This window comes from Nycticebus coucang, chromosome 3 (genome assembly GCF_027406575.1).
Source record: "Nycticebus coucang isolate mNycCou1 chromosome 3, mNycCou1.pri, whole genome shotgun sequence".
In the NCBI taxonomy this organism is placed as follows: domain Eukaryota; kingdom Metazoa; phylum Chordata; class Mammalia; order Primates; family Lorisidae; genus Nycticebus; species Nycticebus coucang.
In genome coordinates this window covers 107,751,794-107,775,190 of record NC_069782.1, presented here as the reverse complement: position 1 = coordinate 107,775,190, position 23,397 = coordinate 107,751,794, and the positions used below count along the sequence as shown (strand labels likewise).

At 37.5% G+C, this 23,397-nt stretch overlaps 1 protein-coding gene across 5 annotated transcripts in view; it reads right to left on the bottom strand.

The window, feature by feature from the left end:
* The window catches only part of ANK3 (ankyrin 3), a 545,106-nt gene that overhangs the window by 15,993 nt on the left and 505,716 nt on the right, over window positions 1-23,397 (bottom strand). For 3 of the 5 annotated variants that reach the window (XM_053582915.1, XM_053582916.1, XM_053582917.1), the window contains 6 exons: window positions 13,610-13,684; window positions 9,575-9,706; window positions 8,621-8,764; window positions 5,517-5,825; window positions 5,147-5,237; window positions 2,582-2,960 (listed from right to left, as the gene is read on the bottom strand). In XM_053582915.1, coding sequence (XP_053438890.1) covers window positions 2,582-2,960; window positions 5,147-5,237; window positions 5,517-5,825; window positions 8,621-8,764; window positions 9,575-9,706; window positions 13,610-13,684 — 1,130 coding nt within the window. Of the gene's footprint in view, window positions 1-716; window positions 768-2,581; window positions 2,961-5,146; window positions 5,238-5,516; window positions 5,826-8,620; window positions 8,765-9,574; window positions 9,707-13,609; window positions 13,685-14,301; window positions 22,123-23,397 lie in introns of all 5 variants that reach the window. The other 2 variants (XM_053582914.1, XM_053582918.1) reach the window with 2 other exon arrangements.

Genomic DNA, 23,397 nt, shown 5'->3' with positions numbered 1-23,397 from the left:
CATTAGTTAACAAATGAGGCCATTTTCATTCACCAAAGGTAAACTTCACAAGTATTAAAAATGTTAATGCCTACCAATGAATTTGTAGGCAATTTCATCTCAATATAATACCCCACTGACAAATATGGTTTCTAACAAATAGCCAGTATCTTTACAAAGAGTAAAGACATGAGAACTGAGTGGTATTTAAAAAATTTCAGAAAAGGACAGTAAATTCAAGACACTTAGAATGATCTAAGTATGGTTCAAGAAGGCAGGAAAAGGTAAAAGGAATTCACTGTGATGAAAGAAAGGAATTACTTATCAGCATCCAAGGATTTATGGGTTAGATGAGGCAAAAGGGAAAACTGAATCTGAATTATCCATACACCGAATCTTAAATTGGGGAAAGGTTTTCACTTGGGTAAATCTAAAAGCTGAAGAACATATGTTAATGTAAACATGAACAAGAAACCTACACGTCAATTACATCATAACTCCCAAAGCACCAGCCCCTTACAGAAAGAAAATTGGCCAATGTTTTGATTTCTGCTTTCTCCCTGGAATCTCTGCTAACCTTAAAGTGAAGGGGAGAGAGAAGACAGTAGGCAGTAGAATCTCAGGATCAGGATTCCTTTTAGAGAATTCTCTGGGAATTGGTAAAGGGGGAAAACTAGGATACCAAATGGAATTCAGTTCTCCTTGCCAGGGTTGTGTGGAAAAGAGCAGAATTTTACCTTGTAACAGCAGGCAGTCATCCGTGTAAGAGCCGCACCCGGACTTTTGACCTGATTTTTTAGGGGACAAAAAGGGGGCTGTTTTCTGAGATCATACACCAGATAATCTAGTAGGTTGCTATTATACTATGGCATAGCCATGATTATACACCTGTAACATCTTTGGGTTTTTTGCAATGTCTCCCAGAAGCTTTAACTCCATTATGGGCTTTATGGTTGTGAAGTCTTTGTGGAGTAAGAGTGGGACTGGCAACCAAAACCACAAACTCATTTATAAGCCATCTTTAAAAAGCCTTCTAACAGAGCTATTATTTTCCATTACTGATGAACTCAGCTAAGTTTCCACTCAGGGTTAAAAACTTCATTATATCAATAGCCAATATAATTCCTCAATGTCCAATATGTGATTACAGCAGAATTATTTACAAATGTATAGCAATTTGCCCTTGGAACATCTATTTTGTCTTTTAATAGGCTTTTGCAGAATACATCTTTGCAGGAAAAATATCACTGTTATTGCTTCTCCCTAGTGTGGGCTCATTTAAAAAGGGAACATACAGCATTTTAAAAGGAACACATTCCATCTGAACTATAAACTGCTTAAGTATACTAAGAGTCAAGTCAGAGACAGAAGTTAATATTCAAAACCACACTTGTTAGGAAGGAGCCAAAAGAAGATCTGAAGAAGAAAAGGTTAAAAGAAAAACAAAAAAACCCACTGATTCAGTGTTTAATTATTGGGTTTGCTTCTTTTCATTTCCCTTCTAACTAATAGGAAAGAAGGGAAAAGAAAAGGATTGAACTAGTTGATAATCCAATTAGTACCTTCTGAGCGATTAAGAGTTTACTGTGTCTTCCTAAACCTTATGCTAATCATAAATTTATTATTTTAGAAAAAAGTGAAGTAGGTTAGTTGTGTCTCAGGTAAAACTCCAAGTGCTACTGTTCTAAAGATATATAACTCTCAATCTTGATGAAAAGAGACAGCTAATTTTTATTCTTATATCCATCTATATGTCAGAATTTCAATTTAAAATATTTTTAATGTCTACAAATAGTAAGCATCAAGGAATAAAAAAAAAATCTGTTAGATGCTACCACAAAACTGTAAGTACCAAGAACAAGTAAATCAATCACAGGTTTTTAAATTATTAGAAACAAATGTTAAAGTAATTATCAATTTAAATATAAAAATTGTAAGAATGATACTTTCTAACTGCTATCAACTCACCTCATTTAGGCTTAGAACTGTGTCTCTTCAATTTTTAAAACACACTTTCAGACAACAGAACTCTTAAATGGGTCAGATGCTATCGATTCTTTAAGTTATACCAGTGAACCAGAAAGGGCCAGAATTATTATCCTCCCATCCAGGGTGGGGAACCTGCAGCTGTGCGGGGCCGCATGTGGCCTTCTGGATCCTTGAGTGTGGCCCTTTGACTGAATCCAAACTTTATTAAAAGGGATCATAGAGCATTTTAAAAGGAGTCATTCCATCCAAATCCTTTAATTTTAATAAGTTTAGATTTAGTCAAGGGGCTGCACTAGGGGACCAAGAAGGCCATATGGGGGCTTGAGGCCAGGGGCTCCCCCCACCTGCCAGAGTTACTTCCCGTCTCTGTGGTTCTTTCCTCCTGAAAAATGACTAAAGAGAGACTTCTTCCTTTTTCCTACCCAATGAACAAAGATATGCTCGAATGGCCTAGTTTTACTCAGTGCTTTACCTCCACCGTTAGTGTTACAATTTTACACATTTATAATTTAGAAATAGTAAAGAACCCCAGCGCTACAAGATTAATCGAAAGAAACAAAGCATCAGTACTTTCAATTTAAAGGAGAGCTCACTGGATGACCAGATAACATACCTTTTGCTCAGACCCACTGGACCCCTCCTCTTCATGGAGGTTAAGCCGCGGCTTGCCATCTGCGGGAGAAGTCCTACTCATCTTTTTCATACTGACAGGCACACAGGGCTTAGGTTCTTCTATTACAAGCTTGCTGGTTTCTTCCAAAGATTTATGATACGCTGCTAGTGGTGTTGCTGGTTCCTCAACACGACCAGAGCCAAGTATTTTTGGTTTCAGAGTTTCCTTAGCACTCTGTTTTCCTATATCATTTTGGGATTCTGGAAAATAAGATTTTGGCTTTGCTTCTGGCGTGACTTCTGCATGGCTTCCATTTGCTTCAAATTTTCCAGGTTCTCCTTTGAGATATGAGGTAATGGAATCTCTACACTGGTCAGGGCTGCAAAAGATAAAATGTGTAAATTTACAATGGCAACAAATGGCTGAAAATGGGCTTTAGAAAGCTCTAAAGTTTTAACTACTATTGAAGGCACAAAACAGAAAAGCATGAAAACTCTAGCCACTGGATTTAAAATGTGAGAGGCTCTCATGGGTAAGGGATAAAGAGGTGCCACACAGGCTCCAGGCATCCCCACATCCCTGTTCCCAAATTGGCTAGCTGTGCTGTCATATTCATATACATTTATATGTTTTTTAATTGCACTTCTATAGCTACTTAAATTCTACATCTTGACAAGTGATGCTGAGAGGTTTGTGTTTAAGAACATACCTTGAGTTTCAACCCCACCAATCTTAAAAGAGGGGATATTTCAAAATGCCTTTAATTAAAAAAAAAAACTTACAAAGAACAAAACGAATTCTTGTGGCATTCCCAAGAACCCCAAATTCTAGTAATTTAACTCAACTCCCACCCTTATTCACTCTTGACCTCTCTTGATCTCAGTGATAATCAGTGTGTTGGTATAAACCTTTTGCTTCTACCTATGTGAGAATTGTTTTCCCTTAACTATTAAAAATCTTTTCCAGCATGTTCTCTTTAATTGACTTCAATTTTTTACTAGTTTCAATATAGGCTGTTCTTCATTTTATTTTGTAGCTTATTATTTTTAGTGCCTTTATTACTTGTAGATTTTCATGAAACTTGTATAATGTATGTTATGCATGTCTATATTCTTTCAAATCAGATTCTGATGAGCTGAATACATTTATTTTAAAAAGACATCAATAGCCCACCCTATTCTCTAAAGACAAACAATCCCAGCATACTGGGAAGATCTTATAACATAGACCTTTATGACTTCTGTTTCATTTTCTATCCCCCCAGTCCACATTGCTTGCCTGCCTAAATTTGCCTACCCAGTAAGCAAAGTTACTGGCATTTTCCTACTTCTGTGGAACAAGGTGACTAACTAATATTTTTTCTATATAATTCACCGGGAGACCTATAAAATAAGGATTTCCAGCCAAATGAACACTTTTCATATATCTGAAGATAGACATCAAAATTAGCACTATTTGTTTTCTTTCAATAGTCTCTTTGGTAGGGTGTACACAGAATTCACTGATGCCACCACTTTTCATAAGGACTTTTTTAAATTCCCTTGTAGGGAATTTTTATTGAGCAAGAAGCTTATTAGTGATATGAAAATCTTAAATGATTGTGAAATAACATCAGTTCTTTTTCATGCAGTCTAAATTTATCACTAGTTTCCAAAGTAGTATATAAATAAAAATAATAATGCCTACTATTACTAAGAGATTATTTTTTTACATCATCATTTGGTAGGTATTCTCTTTTTCAATCTACAAACCTGTTTGAGAAAGGCAGTATTATTATTTCTAAAGCTGATTAATGTTCTTGGGGTTTGGAAATTTATCCAAAGTCACAACATACATACCTAAAGGTGGTGGGATTTGAACCAATGTCTTAGACTCTCACCTTTCTAGAGCAGAGTCAATATAAAAATGAACCATATTCATGATCAGGGAATTATCTTGATTATTAATAAATGTCCATCATGGAAATAAAATTTGGAATAAAAAGTATATGTTTCAAATTATGAAAAATAACATTCGTATGTAAAATTAAGTATTTTTCCTAGTATTGGAAGGCAGATGGCTTTTTTGTTTCTCTGAATTTTCTACAATTTAAAAAATTGTGGAAAGGAAATCTACCAAAATGTTAATGATAGTTATTGGCAGGTGATGGGCTTGTATTTATGTTTTGGTTAGGAAACAATGGAAATGTTTCTAAAAGATTTGGGTTTTTATTTATTTTGAATCAAAAATAATTACTGGCTATATGAAAAGAATAACACGTGTACAAGTAATAAAGTAGAAGTAGTCTTCTAAAGGAAAAGCAATGTATAAATCTTTCACGTGTTTGTAAAATTTCTTGCATTTTATTTCAGGCTCCTGATAGTGAATTTAAATTCAAATGTAATTTTCAAAACTGTCTTTCTCCATATTAGCATAATAAACTGGCCTTTACAACAAGTATTACCCCAAAACTGGAATGGTAATTTAAAAAGTGTCATTGCTTGTCATTGCTAAAAAGCATAAGTTTAAAACAAGCTATTAACAAGTAACCTGTGTTTCACTTTCCTTTTTTTGAAGCGGCCATACCTGTCATCCAGTCGATCTAGTAACCCACCAGTTATTCTTCGAGCTTGAGCAGGGGACTCTAGGTTTCCGCTTGCTATCTCGTTCTGCCAACCTGTAATTGAAGACATTTCCAGTTCTGCTTGCTGAACACGTTTAAGAATAGCCTGTACTTTTTCTTCTGTCATCTCCTCAGACTCTACTCCTTCTTCAAGTTGAATGTCCTTAAATAGAGATTTGAGTTTTTCTTCCGTCATCTCCTCATCAGGACCAGATTTTCCTTTCTCCTGCTGCTCGGAGCTTACTCCTACTTTTCTAGTCTGTTTCAATGGCTCTGCAGGTTTAACATCTTTGGGGGCCCCAGCCAAACTTCCGAGGTATTGAGGATACTCACTCAGACATATATCCTCCAACTGGCTCTCATCTACATCCACAGCTTCAGGTATTTCTGTTAAAGGCACTGAGTCTTCCAGTTTGCTGTCTTCTAAGGATGTGTCTTCTGCAGTTACGACTGGAGGTCCATCAGCTGAATGTTCTATGTTTCCCTGGGAAGGCACTAGCCCATCACTCAGTCTACTAGGGGTTCTAAAGGGAGACTCTATGCTAGAGATATCACTAAAATAATCATCTTGCTGGAAAGGGGTGGGTGGTGTGTAGTGCAACCCTGTGGGGGTTTCCAGTTCCACTTGAAGGGAAGGATAACCTATGGAAGACAGTACATTTGGACTGACTGGAATGAATTAGAATACATCAAACAAAAACACATGGAATGACTAAAATTATATTAGGTATGAAAATGTATGATGAATTACAGAATAATGATCAATTTATTGGTTTAGTTCAATTAGATGTAATACAATGAAATAGCCTAGTGTAAACTATAGTAAAATAGAATATTGAGATATCAACTGTTTCTATAAATTTGGTAATTATAACATAATTTAAATATACAAACTAGTTTGTATATTATACAATTAGTTGTCATGATATAAGATACAATTGTTCCATTGCCAAATTTATTATCTTTCTATATTTAGCATGCAGAATTCATACTGTGGTGGACTGAATCCAGCAAGCCACAAGAAACCAATTTTTGCAATTACCTGTAACTTATATTAAGAGTTACACATATAAGCAATGCAACCTGACTTTAATTTTTGTGCACATGAAATTTACAGCAAAGAAAAATGAATTCAATCTTTGTAAAGAAATGACTGTTAGATTTTAGAGCAGTAGTACTGGGCAAAAAATACACAAAGATGTTAGGGAAAGGATTTAAGAAGCACACAAAGTAGAAAAGACTCCATGTAGAGTTTTTGGGTGTCATAAGGTGACAGAGATGAAAGGGTTGTGGTGTATATGGAAGTCTTGGTGAAGTAGGTGATGGGGTCCACTCAGAGCCACGAATCAAAGAGAAAAAAGAAATGATACACGAGATAGGAAAACCATTTGCAAAGAGCACTCTAATAGTCAAAACAATGCCATGAAACACAGAGTTTACGATGCAGCCTACCCAAAAGGGGAGGAGGAAACCAATCCTTATTTTAAACTTTGCTGCATGGACCAGGAAAATATTTTTATGCTTTAGCAGAGAGAAAAGTCATCACTAGTCTGGTCATGGTGAGGAAAGGAAGTTGCACAAAAGTTCAGCAAAGAGGAGAGACGGGAAAAAAAAAGGCAACGAAGCACATTCTCTGAATTACTGGTCTACAGACAAAAACCTGATTTTTCATCAGTCTGAGGCCATTATAAACTTAGCTGTTGCTGTAAATTCAAATTGCTATAGATAAGTGGACATTTTTCAGTTATTGTCACCTATAAATCAGAATCTTATTGAAAAGTTGGCTAAGAATAGCTGAGGTTTATCATCTATATAAATATTCCTAAATTTCCCTAAGACATTTTTAAACAGGAATATGAAATATTAGGATATAGCAGCAAAGAGCCCTTGTGAATTTATCTTAATAACATTTTCATTTTAAAGTGTTCAAATTAAATGACGCTTTCAAGGCCATTGACTATTTCTGCTGTGTTCTGATGATCGTTTTTTAATAAAGTAAATTTTTAAAACTTTTAAATATTTTTTAAAAATTTAAAAGATTTAAATATTAAAAACATTACTTATTTTCTCCAATAATATTAAAAGAATCTATAACTTGTTAATAATTCAGAATTTGATATAATGATCTATATTTACCTGGTACAAAACGAGTTTCTTAGCAATTTAATGACTCGAATCCAACATTCTATTATATTTAAACTTAAAAAGAAACCAGTTTTTACTTTCTTATCTGTTGTGTGTTTATGTTCTGTAGATAACAAGTATGTTTTACATTTTCTGTTGTCTTTAACAAGCATAAATTTTCTAAGAATTTAAGATCTTTTTCCACATATCATATGCAGGATTGGGAGTTAATAGTTTTTATTAGTCTAACCTTACTAGTTTAAAAATGGAACAGTAGGCCCTGGCACGGTGGCTCACGCCTGTAATCCTAGCATTCTGGGAGGCCGACGTGGGTGGATTGCTTGAGTTCACGAGTTCAAGACCAGCCTGAGCAAGAATGAAACCCTGAGACAAGAAGATCGCTTAAACCCAAGAGTTGGAGGTGGCTGTGATATATGACACTATGGCACTAAGGGGCGCCAAAGTGAGACTGCCTCAAAAAACAAAACACTAGAAAATTATTCCTGACTCCTCTTCTTCCCTCCACACCATCAAATTTTCTACTCAAAATTTATTGTAGGAATAAATCCATTGTGAAGTTAAGACAGGACTATCTTGAAAAATATAGTAAGATATTTATTATGCTTTTCTTAATACTTTAAAAAAAGCACCAATTTACATAATGAAAGGCAAGTGACATTATATAAATTAAGCTAATGTGAAAGAGGAATTACGTCATTAGTGACAATTATGGTCATTGACTTAGATATTATGCTGCCTTTTAAAAATAGACGAGTTTTCCAGAGGATAAATGGCAACATTTAAAGTTTAGATTTTTTTTTTCAGCACATGATTTAATACTTGGTCCTAGAACAGTAATTTCTTATTTTACCTTTACAGTTTGTACACTGTATTCCTAAACTTGACTCAATATCTTGCATATTTGATAAAAGTGGCTTACAATTTGGTTTTACTTATATGTAAATAAGAGATCACTAGTTTTGGAGGGTTAATATAAAAAGTGCCAAAAGCAAGTAGTCTGTAGGTATCATACTGTCATCCATTTGGTTACATAAAATATTAGAAACACCAATTTTTTCAGGTAATTTTGACTTTCATACTTCATTATTTGTATTGTATATAATAGACATTTACCATGTTTACTCTGATATCAGAATGTTTCTTTACAGAGTCTGGCAGAGAAAATGCTGTAAAAATGAGAAGTTAAATCGAGCAAATCACAATTTAGTTGGTTTTAAAGTGACTGCTTTGCCTGACTGTACTTTCACATTTTATCAAATGATTAAATAAATATGAACACTAAATTCAATTACCATCAACAGGGTCATGGAAAACATTGTTCTCATCTGCAAAACTTCTGGTGCCTGAAATATTTCCATAATCAAATATTGGTCCTTCTAGCAGAGTCACTATATCTATTCGATTAATTTTTGTCAAGACAGATGTTAAGGCATCAGCTGGAAAAGGAGAAAAAAAAAAAAAAAAGGTTGAAAACCCAATTAAATTATTTTCTTCCAGTCAGCACAATTCCCATACAAAGGCATTGCTTTTGGTGCTTTCTTGACATTTTAGCTTTTCCTTAGTCTCTGCAATATCACTAAAGCTGTGTGGACAACAGTATTCATGCCACAGGAACAGAGCAGATGGGTCTGAAAATAGCTAGATTCCTTTTGCTTTAAAGGGATATAATAAAACTAGTTCCTTTCCTTTTAGAAGGTCAAAATCAGTTATATTTGATGCTTAGCATTTTAATGATTTGCTAAGGTCAGGCTGACACAGGCAAACCCACAATAACTTATTCCACATTATCGTGGGTTGGCACTTGGTGAAGTATACAACCCCCTCGACCAACAAAATCAAGCCAAACCCAATAGTCTTAGAGAATCCTCTGTCACCACAGACCAAGCTGAATAAAACTATTTGGTTCCCTAATTTTGATCCTGTCTTCTTTGCACTTCCACCTCCAGCCATGGCAGTAACTTCAGAGTGTTTCTGAAGATTGTTCCATGATTTAACAACTAGAAGTTTTCATTTTTGGTGGTCACAGAACAACAGACAAAATGCAAAAAATTCCCCACTATATCCTTTCCAAAAAGAGCCCTAAGAGCAGAAGTTTAGACTATTAACACTAAATAAGCAAAAGACTTTTATGTATTGTGAAAAAATTATAGAAAACTTAGAATATGCAAATGAATGTAACAATAGGCTTATCTAAAATATTGCATATATGCAATTATGAAAGTTAAAATAATATAATTTCAGCATACTTGTAGCATTTTTTCCATCTCTGGTAACCCACTTTTTTAATAACATGAAGCTCTGAGAAATTAAAGAATTTGGATTTTCCACACGTATTTGATTGATTTCGTCCACTGAAAAATTCAGTTCCCTTGCCAGTTCTGTAGAAAGAAAAAGAGATTACTAAGATTATATATTCTACTTTTATCACATACTTCATAAAAGTAATGCTCAATAACCACCAAAAAAAGAAAAGGAACTTTATAGGAAAGTCCAAGTACAGCCTTGGGCATTAACTTTTATATACTTGATTTCACAGGAAAGTAGTGACCACACTCAGTTTGCAACTTAACTCTCCCTAGATACTTCTAATCAGATTCCCTTTAGAGATCATTTTATGAAGATTTTTGGTCTCTACACAGAGGGTGTTTGTTGCTCAATTCTTTTAATTCAGGCAACTTCTCTGCATGGATGGATGCAGGTATGGATTTATAATTCTTGTATATGCACAAGAGATGTTGACAGTTTGTTTATGAAATACATCTTTTACTCACATAACATTTCACTCTATGTGCCTTCAAGTTTCATGTACTCAGAGGTTCTCTGATGACTCTGGACAAGATCATCATACATGGTATACAATCATTTATGTGAAAAATAGAGAGCTTTCTGTCCAACTACATGTATATACTCATACACTCAATCTTGTAAATGAAGAGTGTCTGGAAAGATATGTATGATCTGAGTATTGTGGCTGGCTTGAGAGAGGAGTCAAAGATGGGAATGAGACTTTTCTTTGTATGTTTTCTTGTGCATTAAAAAACAATTATCGGGTATGTATTACACCCTGAGAAAGGAACTGGTCAAGATTCTATCCCCCTTATTATTTCTAGCAATTTGGCAAAATGAATTCAGAGGCTCAAAAAAGTTCAGATCTTTTAGACTGGTGATTCACTCTTAGAAATTTAGCCTGATGATACATAAGGTTTGTATACAAGGATTTATATACATGAATGTTTATTACAGGCTTATTAAAATTCACATGGTGAACAAAAGAAGAGCTAATTAATGTAACGCTGTGGCTTGCAATCTCTTTTGGTCATGGCTTACTGTTAGAAATAACATTATATATCATAGTGTTTATATAAATAAAACCAAATCTTTATGGAACAAAATTTAGCAATACATAAAATACACATTTTCTTTTATGTTATATTCTATTTAAAAACCATGAATTGATTTCATGGCTCACTTAGTTCTCAGTTAGAAAAATACTATCATAAGGTCCATCTGTTGGATATGCTTTTTATCCATTAAAGCCAAGATCAGAAAATATTTATGCTGTTACAAATAAAAACCAGACATTGTATATATAACATTGTCAAGGCTTTTTCTAAAGTATCAAAGCACATTAAAATGTTAATACCTTGGAAATGCAAGCTAATACATCTCTTTGGGAAAAAGTATGGCGAATACTCAGGGATCTAAAAGTAGACTTGCCATTCAATCCTGCAATTCCTCTACTAGGTGTATATACAAAAGACCAAAAATCACTTTATAACAAAAATATTTGCACTGTTCATTGCAGCTTAATTCATAATAGCCAAGTCATGGAAGAAGCCCAAGTGCCCATTGACTCATGAATGGATTAACAAATTGTGGTATATGTACACCATGGAATATTATGCAGCATTAAAAAAAGATGTAGATTTTTTAGTAAAGCATCACAAGAATGGAGAAGCATGAATCCTATGTACTCAATTTTGATATGAGGACAATTAAGGACAAGGTGGGAGTGGGGTAAGGGAAGAGCACGGGAAGGGGAGAGCAGAGAAAAGGAGGGGGGGTGGGGCCTTGGTGTGTGCCACACCTTTTGGGTGCAAGACATGATTGTAAAAGGGACTTTACCTAACAGATGCAATCAGTGTATCCTAGTTTCTTGTACCCTCAATGAATCCCCAACAATAAAAAAAAAAAAAAAATGGAGCCTTTACCTCTTTTATGTTTACATGGATGGACCTGGAACATATCCTACTTAGTAAAGTATCTCAAGAATGGAGGAAAAAGTATCCATTGTACTCAGTACTATCATGAAACCAATTTACAATCACTCACACTAACATATGAAGAATAGATCACAACTATGGCCCAAGGTGAAGGAAGGAGGGAGGGAGGGTCATTGGTGGGATCACACCTATGGGTACATGTCAGATCTATATAAGTATAGAGTATAAATGTCTTAACACAGTAATTAAGCAAATGAGGTGAGGGATATATTAACCAGTGCAATGTAAGCATTCCAAATTGTACCCCATAAACGCATTAATGTATACATGATCTATGTGTTTATGATTTAATAAAAGAAATGTTAATACTGGTTTTGAGGGAGAGATTTAAATTTTGTTCTCTTAAAACTTAAATTATCTAATATTCATTGAGCATATAGTAATTCTAATCATTTTTTAAGTTCTTCATCGCTCTGTGTTCTGTGAAAACAGTACTCCTATTGCCCAGTAAGCCCTCAAGATCCAACTGTCCATTGTTTGCAGACTCGATGAAGAGCAAAGACATCCTAATTACCTTGATTTCATATGAATGCCATCAGCAACATATATTCCATACAACTATGGCAGTTGAATTCTGTGAACTAAATTATTGCATTTACTCTGAAAATATGTATATCTAATATGTATTAATAAAAAATAAAATTTTTCAAAAATTTTTTTTCTGGATAGTATATCTTCTCCAAAAAAATTTCTCTTAACAAACTTAGGACTTTATTTGCTTAAGGAAAATCATCTAACAGTTCTTGATATACAATTCTGCAAAATCAATGTTTGCTCCAGTATATTTTCAGATTATAATCTCCACGGTTAAAATACTGTATAAATACTAACTTGATGTTAGTGAATACTTAATACATAACAAATTATTTTTAATTCCTAACCCTGGAAGGGATTACTCAGACCATCTGCATTTTCAAGCTTCACAGGGACTGGGTAGATGGAGAGAAGAGGGTTTGATATGGGGTTTGGAGCGGGGGGTGGGCTGAGGACATTCAATGAAAAACATTTAGATTACCTTGTTTCTCACTATCCAACTTCACTTTCTACCTTTTAATGATAGAGATAATTATATGGAATGTATGTTACTAATGGTATTCAAAATGACTTTAGATATGACAATAATGAACATTTATTTTTTAACTATTATGTTTCTTGGGGGTGCATTAAAAAAATACACTCAACCTATAAACTTAACATTTTTCAGACATGTGAAGTAGGATTCTGGGGACTCTGTTAATATCAAAACTATAAAGGAGAATTATCCATTTGACACAGAACCCTGTCTTCATCTGTAAGGAAGTAAAATAAAGCCAAATATTCCTTTGTATCCCCAATTATAAACAGTTTCATTCATCTCACAGAATTCTACTGCTTTTGTAATTTGAACATATTATATCCTATTTAAAAAATTTTTAATTCATAATTTAGGCTTACTATCATTCCTTTGTTTTGTTTTTATAGTGCAAAAAATCCTTGTTTCCCATTATCAAAGTATTATAAGGGTAATCCTTATAAATAAATCTTTGAGTATAGGAGACCACTTAAAGAAAAGCATCAGGTAAATAAACATACATATTGTATATTGTGAAAGTTGTAAAGATGACTTCGCAATGAATGACTAAAATCTGTGAAAACTAGTCATGGGTTAATTGAATTGTTGAACATTGCTTGCTCTGAGAACATTAACCATGTTAAAGAATTTGGATTATTTAAAAGTCATAGGCCTTTGCTATGTTGTCCTTTATGTCACAAAAATAATTAGGCAAAGCTGACCCTATCTTACAAACACACACACAAAATTTCTATTCCTTAGTGCAGAGAGATAGAACAAACTTTGGAAAAAACACAATAGACAAGGTACTATCAGTAATTACCTTGGGTGAGATAGAATTATGGGTGATAAAAATGTTTTTTTCTATTTTTAAAATTTATGTATTGAACTGCTTGTGTGAGTAAGACGGAAATGAAGAAACTTTCATCAGGAGTTCATACACTTACCTGTCCAACTAAGTCCCAGGTGATCGGCTACTATTGCCATCCTGATATCTGTCCGTTCACATGGACTCTGTGGACCTACGATTTACAATTTCTTAATTAAAATAATCATCAAGAATAATACAATACTGGAAAATTGCTTTTAGCAGTACGCAGATTTTACAGAGACTAATGCTAACACTGTACACTTAAATGTGTCCTAATCACCTACATGAACACTTCTTTTCACATGGCTCACTTGTTTGTCACCTGCATCAGGCCAAATGTCAGACTACATGGATGCTCAATGTAATGAGATTGAACATGCTGACGACCTAGCTACCTTACGACAGTCACACAAGTGTCGCGTTGGTGAAAACACCATGATGGGATTTCAACATGGGTGCTTTTAACTTGGACAGAATCATATCCATTAACACATTAAAAAAAGTCGTTCATCTTGAATGACACCAAGATCTTCAGCATGCTTCCCTAGCTGTCTACAGTGTAGTTAGAGTAACAGGAAGAAAGAAGAGTATCTCAGACAGCACATACGCATGACAATGACAGAATGAGAAACTACAGTTAAGTCACTCCACAGGCAATCACAACAGTTCATGCACTAGGGTCTACGGGTTGGAAAGTGTTTACAAACTATGCTGGTTCTCCAGGAGGTGAGCAGAGTGCTCGAGAGACCTGACTGCCTTCATTCTCACCAGTCCTCCTACTGCTCCTTTTTTCACTGCCGGCTTTTTCACTCTTTGATTTTAAAGGTGCTGCCTCTGTTTTCTTATCTCTAGCAGACTTCGTTGTAACTGAAGGCTGGCCACCCCGGGAAGTCTCGGACAACGACGTGTTTCTCGAGGTACTTTCCTCCTCATCGGACAACTCGGACTGCATCTTTTTGTCTTCTTCAGAGAGGCGGTCCACAAGCTTTAAGGTCTCACCACTAATTCCCTTAAAATATTCAATGGAATGTTTACATACTTCCTTGAGCTGACTTTTCCTAACTTTAACTATGCTGGTGGCAGGGGTGCTGGTGCTGGTGGCAGGGGTGGTGGTGGTGGCGGCGGCGGTGGCACAGATGGATCTTACCTTTACGGGCAACTTGGATGGAAGCTGTTTGCCCTTGCCTTTCTCTGGCTGCCCTGGCTTTTGTGTGGCACATGCTTTTCTAACTGAAACTATGCTATCCTTGTGTGTGTTTTTCACGGGAATTCTGGACTTTACGTCTGCACATGAAGTATTAAGGGTTTTGGTTTTCTCGGATTGACTAACCTGCTTCGGTTTACTTGCTTTAATGTTTGGCACATGGTTTGGTGGGAAGGTATCTTTTGGTGAAGTGGCCTTTACGGGGAGTTTGGATTTTTGCCTAATCCCTATGGATTCCTTTGTCTTTTGCTGCTCTCCAAGCACTTTCTGCTTATCTCTTACACAGTGTCCTTGTAGTGCCCCTGTCTTTTTTCCTGATGAGCCTTTCACTGGCTTAGCTTTCTCTGTGGTACAAGTGGGTGCAGAATGATTTGTCAGAACTACATTACTTGTAATGTTATTTGTCTGTATAGTGGAAGAATCCAAATTGTTGTTGTTATTAAAGTTATCTTTTTGAAAATCATGTTTTTCTTGGGGCCTAATGCCCGTCTGGCTATTAGCTGTATTTGGAATCACTGTTATAGTTTCATTTTCTAATCCCTGACAACTGGTCATCACAGCTTCTATTTTATCTGTTATTTCTCCAGGGCCTTCTTTCTTCATGGTCATGGTAGATGCAGAAATTCCCATTTTTATAGGCGTGCGCAACTTGGGGTCAACTTTAGAGGTGTTAGTGGCGGCTGCTGCTTTCTCCAGGGAGCCACCACTGGATGTGCCTTCCTGACACTCTCCGCTGGTCGGGCTGCTGGGGGTAGGTTCCACTGTAGGTGTCTCTACATTTCTCTCTAGATTGGTTTCTACAGTGGTGTCCCCTGACTGTGGCTGTGGTGTAGCAGTGACCATACTTTTATCCCCTTCCCCCTGGTCCCCTGACTTCCCTTCAGAAGTATGCTCACCAATCTGGAAAAATTGGAGCCTCTCTTCAACAAAATCCCTCTTGCTCATGTCAATTGCACCACTGCGAGTCATCTCAAACATTTTTCCTTCATGAAATGGGAAGGGGTTAGGCTCACTAGTTGGGGTACTTTCATCGGTTGGCGTTCTGGCTGGCGTTGTATCAGGGGTTGTGGCTGGAGAGCGGTCTTCCACTGCCAGACCAAATGGCTTAGTTTCGTCTTCCCGTGATTTACCATCAAAAACGTCATCATCCCCTCGGTTATTAGACCAAGGGTCAAAATCTAGGCCTTTGGTAGCTACTGTTTTAAAAGGAGTGGCAAATTCTTCATCTACTTTGTAACTGAAATAAGTATCAGGAAACACTGATCTGTCGGGATGTCTGCCTTCTAGCGTGAAAAACTGGGCCCCTGACTTCTGATCAGTCTTATCAGGAGTCTTTTCAGATGAAGGACTTCTGGAAGGTGGCTTGTCTTCATCTGGCCCCACCTTTCCCTCCTCCTCGATAACTTCAAGTTTACTTTGGCTAAAAGAGCGATCAGTTGGCTTCAGAATGCCCTCTGTGTTCCAGATGTCTTTCTTAATTTCCATGGTTTGACTTGGGAGTTTAGAATCGCTCTCTGTCAAACCATCGTCTTCATCTTGCAGGTCATAGCCATCCAGAGAGTCGATCTCTGTGGCATCAGTATCATGAGAAAACTCTGCTGTGGTCGCAATGGAACACTCTGTGATGGACTGGTCATTGTTCCCATTCTGGGCAGTTTCATTCTGAGGTGAATCGAGGGCAAGGCCAAATTCATTCTCTTTTCCAGATCCGTTACTTTCCAATTCTTTCTGGTTGGAAACCTTTTCAGCAGAAGCTTTGGATTTTGTCATTTCTTTTTGCTCATCATCTACTTCCTTTAATTTGAAGGTGTATTTTTTAACTTGGACTGGTTGATAAATAGACTCGTCATCGCTCGAATCGCTGACATCTGCCCCGGGAGGAACTGGCGAAGGCGGCTGCACTCTGATGACCGGTTCAGCCAGTTGGTACTTGTCATGCTCATCTTGCAGATTGACTTCAATCATGTCAACCTCCTTTTCAGGGAGATAATGATGCTTCTTATCTGGCTCAATCTGGTCCGCATCCAGCGGTGGAGGAGGGGGAAATTCAATATAGGCAACTCTGTTACTTTTGGGTCTTTGGTTAGAGTCCTTGCTCACGTCATTAGGCATTTGCCGCAAGACTGTTGTTTCCTCCACGGTGGTCTGCTTTAAGGAGGTGGACTTGGCCTGCTCTTCCTCCTCTGACTCCTCAGAAACCTCAGGAATTGGGCTGGGTTTGCCTGGTATATAAGCTATGAGCGAGTCTGGTGTCTTAGATGTAAATTCATAACTCACTTCCTCTGAACTGGGTGTTTCTGGAGTTAAGGGGCTTTTCCCAGAGCTATCTAGAAAGGATACTTGCTCTAGAGTATCATCTTCTGGACTGCCTTGGGGAGAAGGAGGTTGCTTCTGCTGTCTAGTTGTATAAAAGGTCCCCCTGGTTTCTTGTACTGTCTTACATTCCTGACTTATGATTTTTTTTACACTTCCTTGTTGTATCTCCTTTTCATATTGCTTTCCCACTTGTACAAAACTGACATAAACAGGTAAAGTTTTTATCTCTTTCCCTCCCTCTGTCTGGGCTAGTGGTGCAAGTTTTTCCAATCCATCAATTGGACTGTGGTCGAATACATCACTAGAGGGAGATTCCTTTCCTGGGCTAAACTCTAAAGAATCAGGAGATTTGGTGGGGGAGGTTTCAGTTTCATCAAGAGGTGGGCATAAACCTACATAACTCTGATGTTTAGAAACTTTGCTGATTTCTGAATAGGTAACTTTTTCATCTTCTATGGAATTAAAATGCTGTGTCTCAACTGTCTCTTTACTCATACTTGATTGGGGCAGTTTTTGTGATAGTTCGTGTTTTGGAAATGCCGAGGGCTCACAAAACCCATCAGGAATATTAGAAGACAGCATTCTCCTCTCATCAGCAACTCTGCCTGGTGTATGTGACACCACTGAGCTCTCAGTTCTCCTGGCAGGTTGATCGAGAGAGCCACCGGGACGTTCCCCTTCTTTAACAACATATTCCCTATATAAGACTTTTTTGGAGGGAGATTTTACAGTCATTTCCTTAATTTCTGAGAGAGAGCCATTTGTTAACACTTTGTGTTCTCTCTCAGTCACAGACATAAATTCATCTTTTTGATCAACACTTTTACTCTCAGGGTGACCACTGTGATTCTCTCTTACATCATGAACAAGTACATGTGAAAGTTTCTCTTTCTGAGACTTATTATTAGTGGTTCCAGAACTTTCCCATGTTCTAAAGACCTTTTTGTCCCATGGTCCCTTAGTTGCTAAATCTGAGGTTACATGACATGCCAAGTCTTTAGCCTGTTGCTCAGAAAGAGAGTCAGGCATTGTTTTACTTGACATTTCAGTTCTCTGTTTTTTCACATCATCAGAGGCAGTATCATTGGCAACAATTTCGTTGCTTTGGGCATGCTCAGTTTTAGCTTTTAATACCGTGAAATCTTTTTTCACTGATATACTTTCCTCTGAGAGGTCTGTGGCCTTCTGCTGCTTTTCTCTAGCAAAAACTTGGTAGACCGGCAGCTTGCTCTCCTGTATTTTTTTAACCGGTATTCTGGATTGGCCATCTGACTTTTTATCTTCTTGAGACACATCCTTACTTTTTGTATGGGTACCTTGTTCAAATTTTAATCTAATGGAACTGAGTTTAGATTGTTTGAGCTGAAATCCAGATTGAGGCCCATCTGGGGCTTTGCTCTGTGAGATACTTCCTTTGGCTTCCACTGTGGACTTGCTGTCTTCGATCTGTTGGGAACTTGCCTTCTTCTCCGGGCTGCTGGGCACACTGGGTGCTTTCCTCTCCTCAGCCTTGGGGAGGCCCTGTCCATCATGGCCATGCTGCCTTGCCTTAACCCATTCATCACTGGATCCTGGCGATTCTGTCAGCAGTACTTTCTCAGGGCTGCTGCTGCTGGTAGAGCTTTGAGAAGAGTGTTCTTTGCCATTTCTAGGGCGTGCCTTCTTCTCTGGGGACTGCAGTTCATCATTTAGCTTTTCAGTTTTGTCACGAAAAAACTGTGACACTTCAGTCAGTTTTTCTTCAGCCTCCTTCACAGTCCTGTCCACCCTATCTTCATATATCAACTTTTCTCTACCTCTGTCTAATCTGTCCTCAGTAAAGCGCATCCACATGGCATGTTTTGGGCTACTAACATCGCCAGAATAGTGCAACACTGTCACTTTATCAAAATGCTCATCTTTAGACACTTTACCTACACCATTTTCAGACACATCTTTATAGATTTTGGAGAGAATTTCTTTTTTGGGGGCAGTGGCTATTTTTTCTCTGGACCGCTTATCAGACCCCTGTAACTCTGAGCTAGGGGGTCCTGTATGGTCTGTGACCGATTCCTCAGTATCAGAATGAGACACGTCTAGCTTTTCTGACAGAAGCATTTTCTCAGCAAACCTGTAAGACTCCCCTCTTAGTTCTGACAACTCATCGTCATGGTATTCTATTGAGTGTTGACTCAAAAGCTTCAACGTTTTATAAGAGTCATCAGATAAGAGTTGAGCAGAACTAGGGCGGCTATCTTCTTCTTGGGACACAGGAGTATTTACTCTGGAAGACTCCAGATAAGAAGGCAATGACTCTTCAGCAGTAAGTTCTTCTTCTTCTTGCTGACCCTGTTCCTCTGAACAAGGAAAAGCATCGTGTTTTTCTGGCAGAAAATCTTTTAGGTTAATATCTCCCCGGGATAAGTCTTTCTGATATACATACATTTCTTTTTCTGGATGCTTTTTGGTCTCTCTAATAATGACTTCAGTGGGCTCAGCTTGGTTACCTTTTTCGATGTGGACTTCTATTATACGCTCCAGTTTGGGTTTCATTTGGTTGTCCTTCTCTGCATGCTGGGCTGAAGTTTCAGCAGCAGACTTGTGAACATCTGGAGACACTGCCGACTTGTGTTCAAACAGACCTGCCAGTTCTTTGGAAGGGTCCCGCCCGGACTGAAAGGCTTTCATAATGTCATGGACTGACATGGTTTCTTCAATTCTTTCAGAGGCACCTTCACTGCCTGGTGGAGAATGATAAACCATTCTAGTGGTTGTGGTTATGTGAGTCTCTTCTTTAACACGCATGCCTTTACTCAAAACCCGATTGTGGTCATCTTCTTCACTGGTGGCTTTCATCTGAAAAGCTTTAACTTTTTCTTTAATACTGGAGGTGCTGGGCTTTGGTTCCAATTCCATAAATGTAGGGGAAGGTTTGGGTGATACAGGCTCCTCTGGTTGGGACTGGGGAGTGTCCCCAGCTGAGGGCTCATAGCTCCTGATCACATGTACCACTTCAGTTCTTGTTTCTGTGATGACAGGAGGGATCGGGACTTCATGAAAAAGTGGTTTAGGACCAGTGCTTTCAGCGCTTTGTGGGGCCGATGGTGTTTTTTCACTTCTTGTTTCAAAGCCACTGTCAGACAAGGGACTTTTATCTTGGTCATGTTGAGAAAAGTCATCTGGAGATTCTAAAATAGTATCTGTTCCAAAAAAGGAATCCGCCATTTTACACAATTCTTTCTCAGAGGTGGAAGGCCTCATGGAGGCTGGAGGCATTTTGAGTTTGTGTTCCTGCAAAGCAATTGCTGGTTTTAAAATTCTTTTCTGTCTCTCCTCACCATCCTTCTTTGCATCCTCAAACTTGTACTTTAAGTTTGTCAGTGAACTACTGCCAATATCATTTGTTAGGTAGTCAATGACTTTGGTCAAGTTATAATCCTTTTCAGAGGCGGCTTTTGCTTTTACTTGCACTCTCTCCGGCAGGGATGGAGGATGGCTTGTAGCAGCTTGCTGTCTCGCTTCTCGTATTTCTTCTGAACTAAATTCTATCCAGTCATCTTCGGGAGAGTGTCCTTTGTCACTCTTTGGTGATTGAGGTGATCCTTTATTATCTACACACACATCCTTTTTAAGGATTTCACTAACTTTCACTAAGTCTTCCTTGACTTTCTCAACAATTTTAAAAGGTTCCTCATCATCCATCCTCCCTTCTTTTGGGAGTTCGGGTTGGAAAGGCTTCTCCTCTGGCACATCTGTCTGGAGTATCGCAGTCATCCGCATTAGGTCCTCTTTCATTTCAGCCACATCTTTTAATATCTCCTGACTGGAAGATAAAGAAGATGGTGTAGACAACTTAAGGGCAGAGGGTGCAAGGAACAAAGATGACTTAACTGGAGATGAAGTTCGATTGAAATGAGGCTGAGGACGTGTCTCCGTAGTCAATGTTTTAATGGGGGACAGCAAGGCTGCTGCTGATTTTGTAAGTGAAGTAGAGTCTGGAAGTTTCTTTAATGCTGGTTCTGGCAAAACATTGACTACAGAGTATACTGGCACTGTTATTATTGATGAAGTTACAGATGAGGTAGTTGCAGATATTGACGACCCGAGGGATGTATAGAGTGCACTTGCGGAAGGAGTTCTTAGAGACTGAAAAGCTGATGGTGCTGCAGAAACATAGGACCTGAGTGGGGAAAATGGCATTGCTGTCGTAGTAGAAAATACTTTTTCAACTGTGTCAGTGGCTGCATTGACCACAGAGCTCACAGAGTTTGTAGCTGTAGAAATTTTTTCCTGTAATGTGGCAGTGGCTTTGCATCCATTAATTAAAGTTGAAGACGATGGATATTTCAGAGGGGAAATAGATCCATTGACTAATGCTACCTCTGCATGTCCTGGCATCTGTTTCACAGGTGAGGCGAGAGAAGATGCCATCGTAACTTTAGCTGATGAAATGACATCAACTGCTGATCTAGCTGGAGACACCACTGACTTTAAAGGTGAAGATATTAGTGGTGCTGCTGATGTAATAATGGACTTAAATGGCAGACTTGAGGAATACATGTTAATGTTTGATTTGGGGGATGCAGGGGGTGTCATAGTAATTGAGGACCTCTCCAAGAGAGACCCCGCTGTAGTCACTGGAGAGGTTCGTGAGGAAAACGTAGAATTGGATGCCAGCCCTTTTAAGGGCATAGCCTCCGTGACAGTGGAAGCTCTAGCCAGGGTACCAGTGGATACTTGGATATTGTATGGAGATTGTGACACCACAGTTTTTATTGGCGATGAAATTGTCCGAAAAGATCTAATTGGAGATGCCACATCACTAATGGATTTTACTGAAGACGTAGTTGATGCGCCTAATGTGGATTTGATTGGAGAAGGAGTCGAAACAGACCATATTGATTTTAATGGAGAAGCTGATGGTGTATTAGAGGAGGAACTCGATAAGGAAGTGAAGCCTGATTTGGCTGGCCCAGGCACTGTAGTCGGAGCTGTTGTCCAGGACTGGTATGGTCTTGTAGGAAAGAATGGCTTGTATGAGTAAGTGGTGGGGAGGGATCTTGTTGCTCCTGCACTCCGTTCAACTGTTTCTTAAATTTTAAAATGAAATCAAACACAAAAATCAACAAAAATGGTTGAGAAACAGAGAGACCAGAGAAAAAAATTGGTCAGTAAACTTTGAAATATTACAAAAGCAAGTACAATTATTTGCATGATTTAGAATGGAAGAGGCAAAAGGAACAATTACGTAAAAGAGGAAAAATAAATTTCTACAGACATAACTAATCCAAAAAAAAAAAAAAAGAAAACTAAATAAAAAACAGAGCAATGGGAAATGAAGACAGGAAAAGCACATCGCAACCAAACAGGCCAACAATGAAAAACAGAAAACATGAGAAAAGAATTAATGATGAAAAAAATAACCACAATGGAAAACTGTTCCCTTACTTCCTATTGACTTTCTTATGTACTGGTTTTAAAATATCAGTAGCCATTCTATATTTTGCCTGTATAGGTACATGTTTGTTTTGTGCAACCATATGACTCTCATTTTAGTAATTTTTAGCATTCCCTCTCCTTGAGCTTTTCCATTATACAGATTGCACCTACTTAGAACACTTCGATGTGTGGCTATACATTAAATACCTAAAATTCTTTCTTTGAAAACCACTCGAGCCTATTTCATGCAGAATCCAAAATAACTTTTAAGTGACAGGCAACTGATGTGCAAACTGTGAAGCCACTAGATTTTAAATCTGTATCTTCCATGCACAATTCAGTTATGCTTCACACCCATAAAAAGCCAATAAGAGCAAGAAATTTTCTGAGTTAGAATTTTAAATAACAAAGAAAAGGAATGTTTGCATTTATATTTTCCATGCAGTATATTCCTTTTGATGAGGGAAAAAGAAAACATGAAATGATTTTAAAATGCATGTGTATAAACACACAAAGGAAAAAGAAACAGAAAATATGGTTCATGGTTACCATAAGCAAGCAATGCAACTGAAAACATTTTATCATGCACGATATATCATGGCAAACAAGCCAATGAAGTAATACAATTTATATACCATCTATGCACAATATATAAACTTTAAAAATACTTTTACAAGAGCATTTAGAAAGAAGAGTACACTTTTTCCATGAGATGTGAAGTCTTGGTACCTTTTGAGATTTTAGAAAAATATTTTATACTGCACATTATAAAATACATCTGCAACTAAACATATCCACGTCTATACCTGTCTTCATTATGACTAATATAGTTTGTCTCATTTTTTTGCATGATCTATTCTACTTTCAGTTCTCAAAAGGTATCATGGGAGGAATCTAAAAAGCTCAGTCATATTTTTAACATCCCT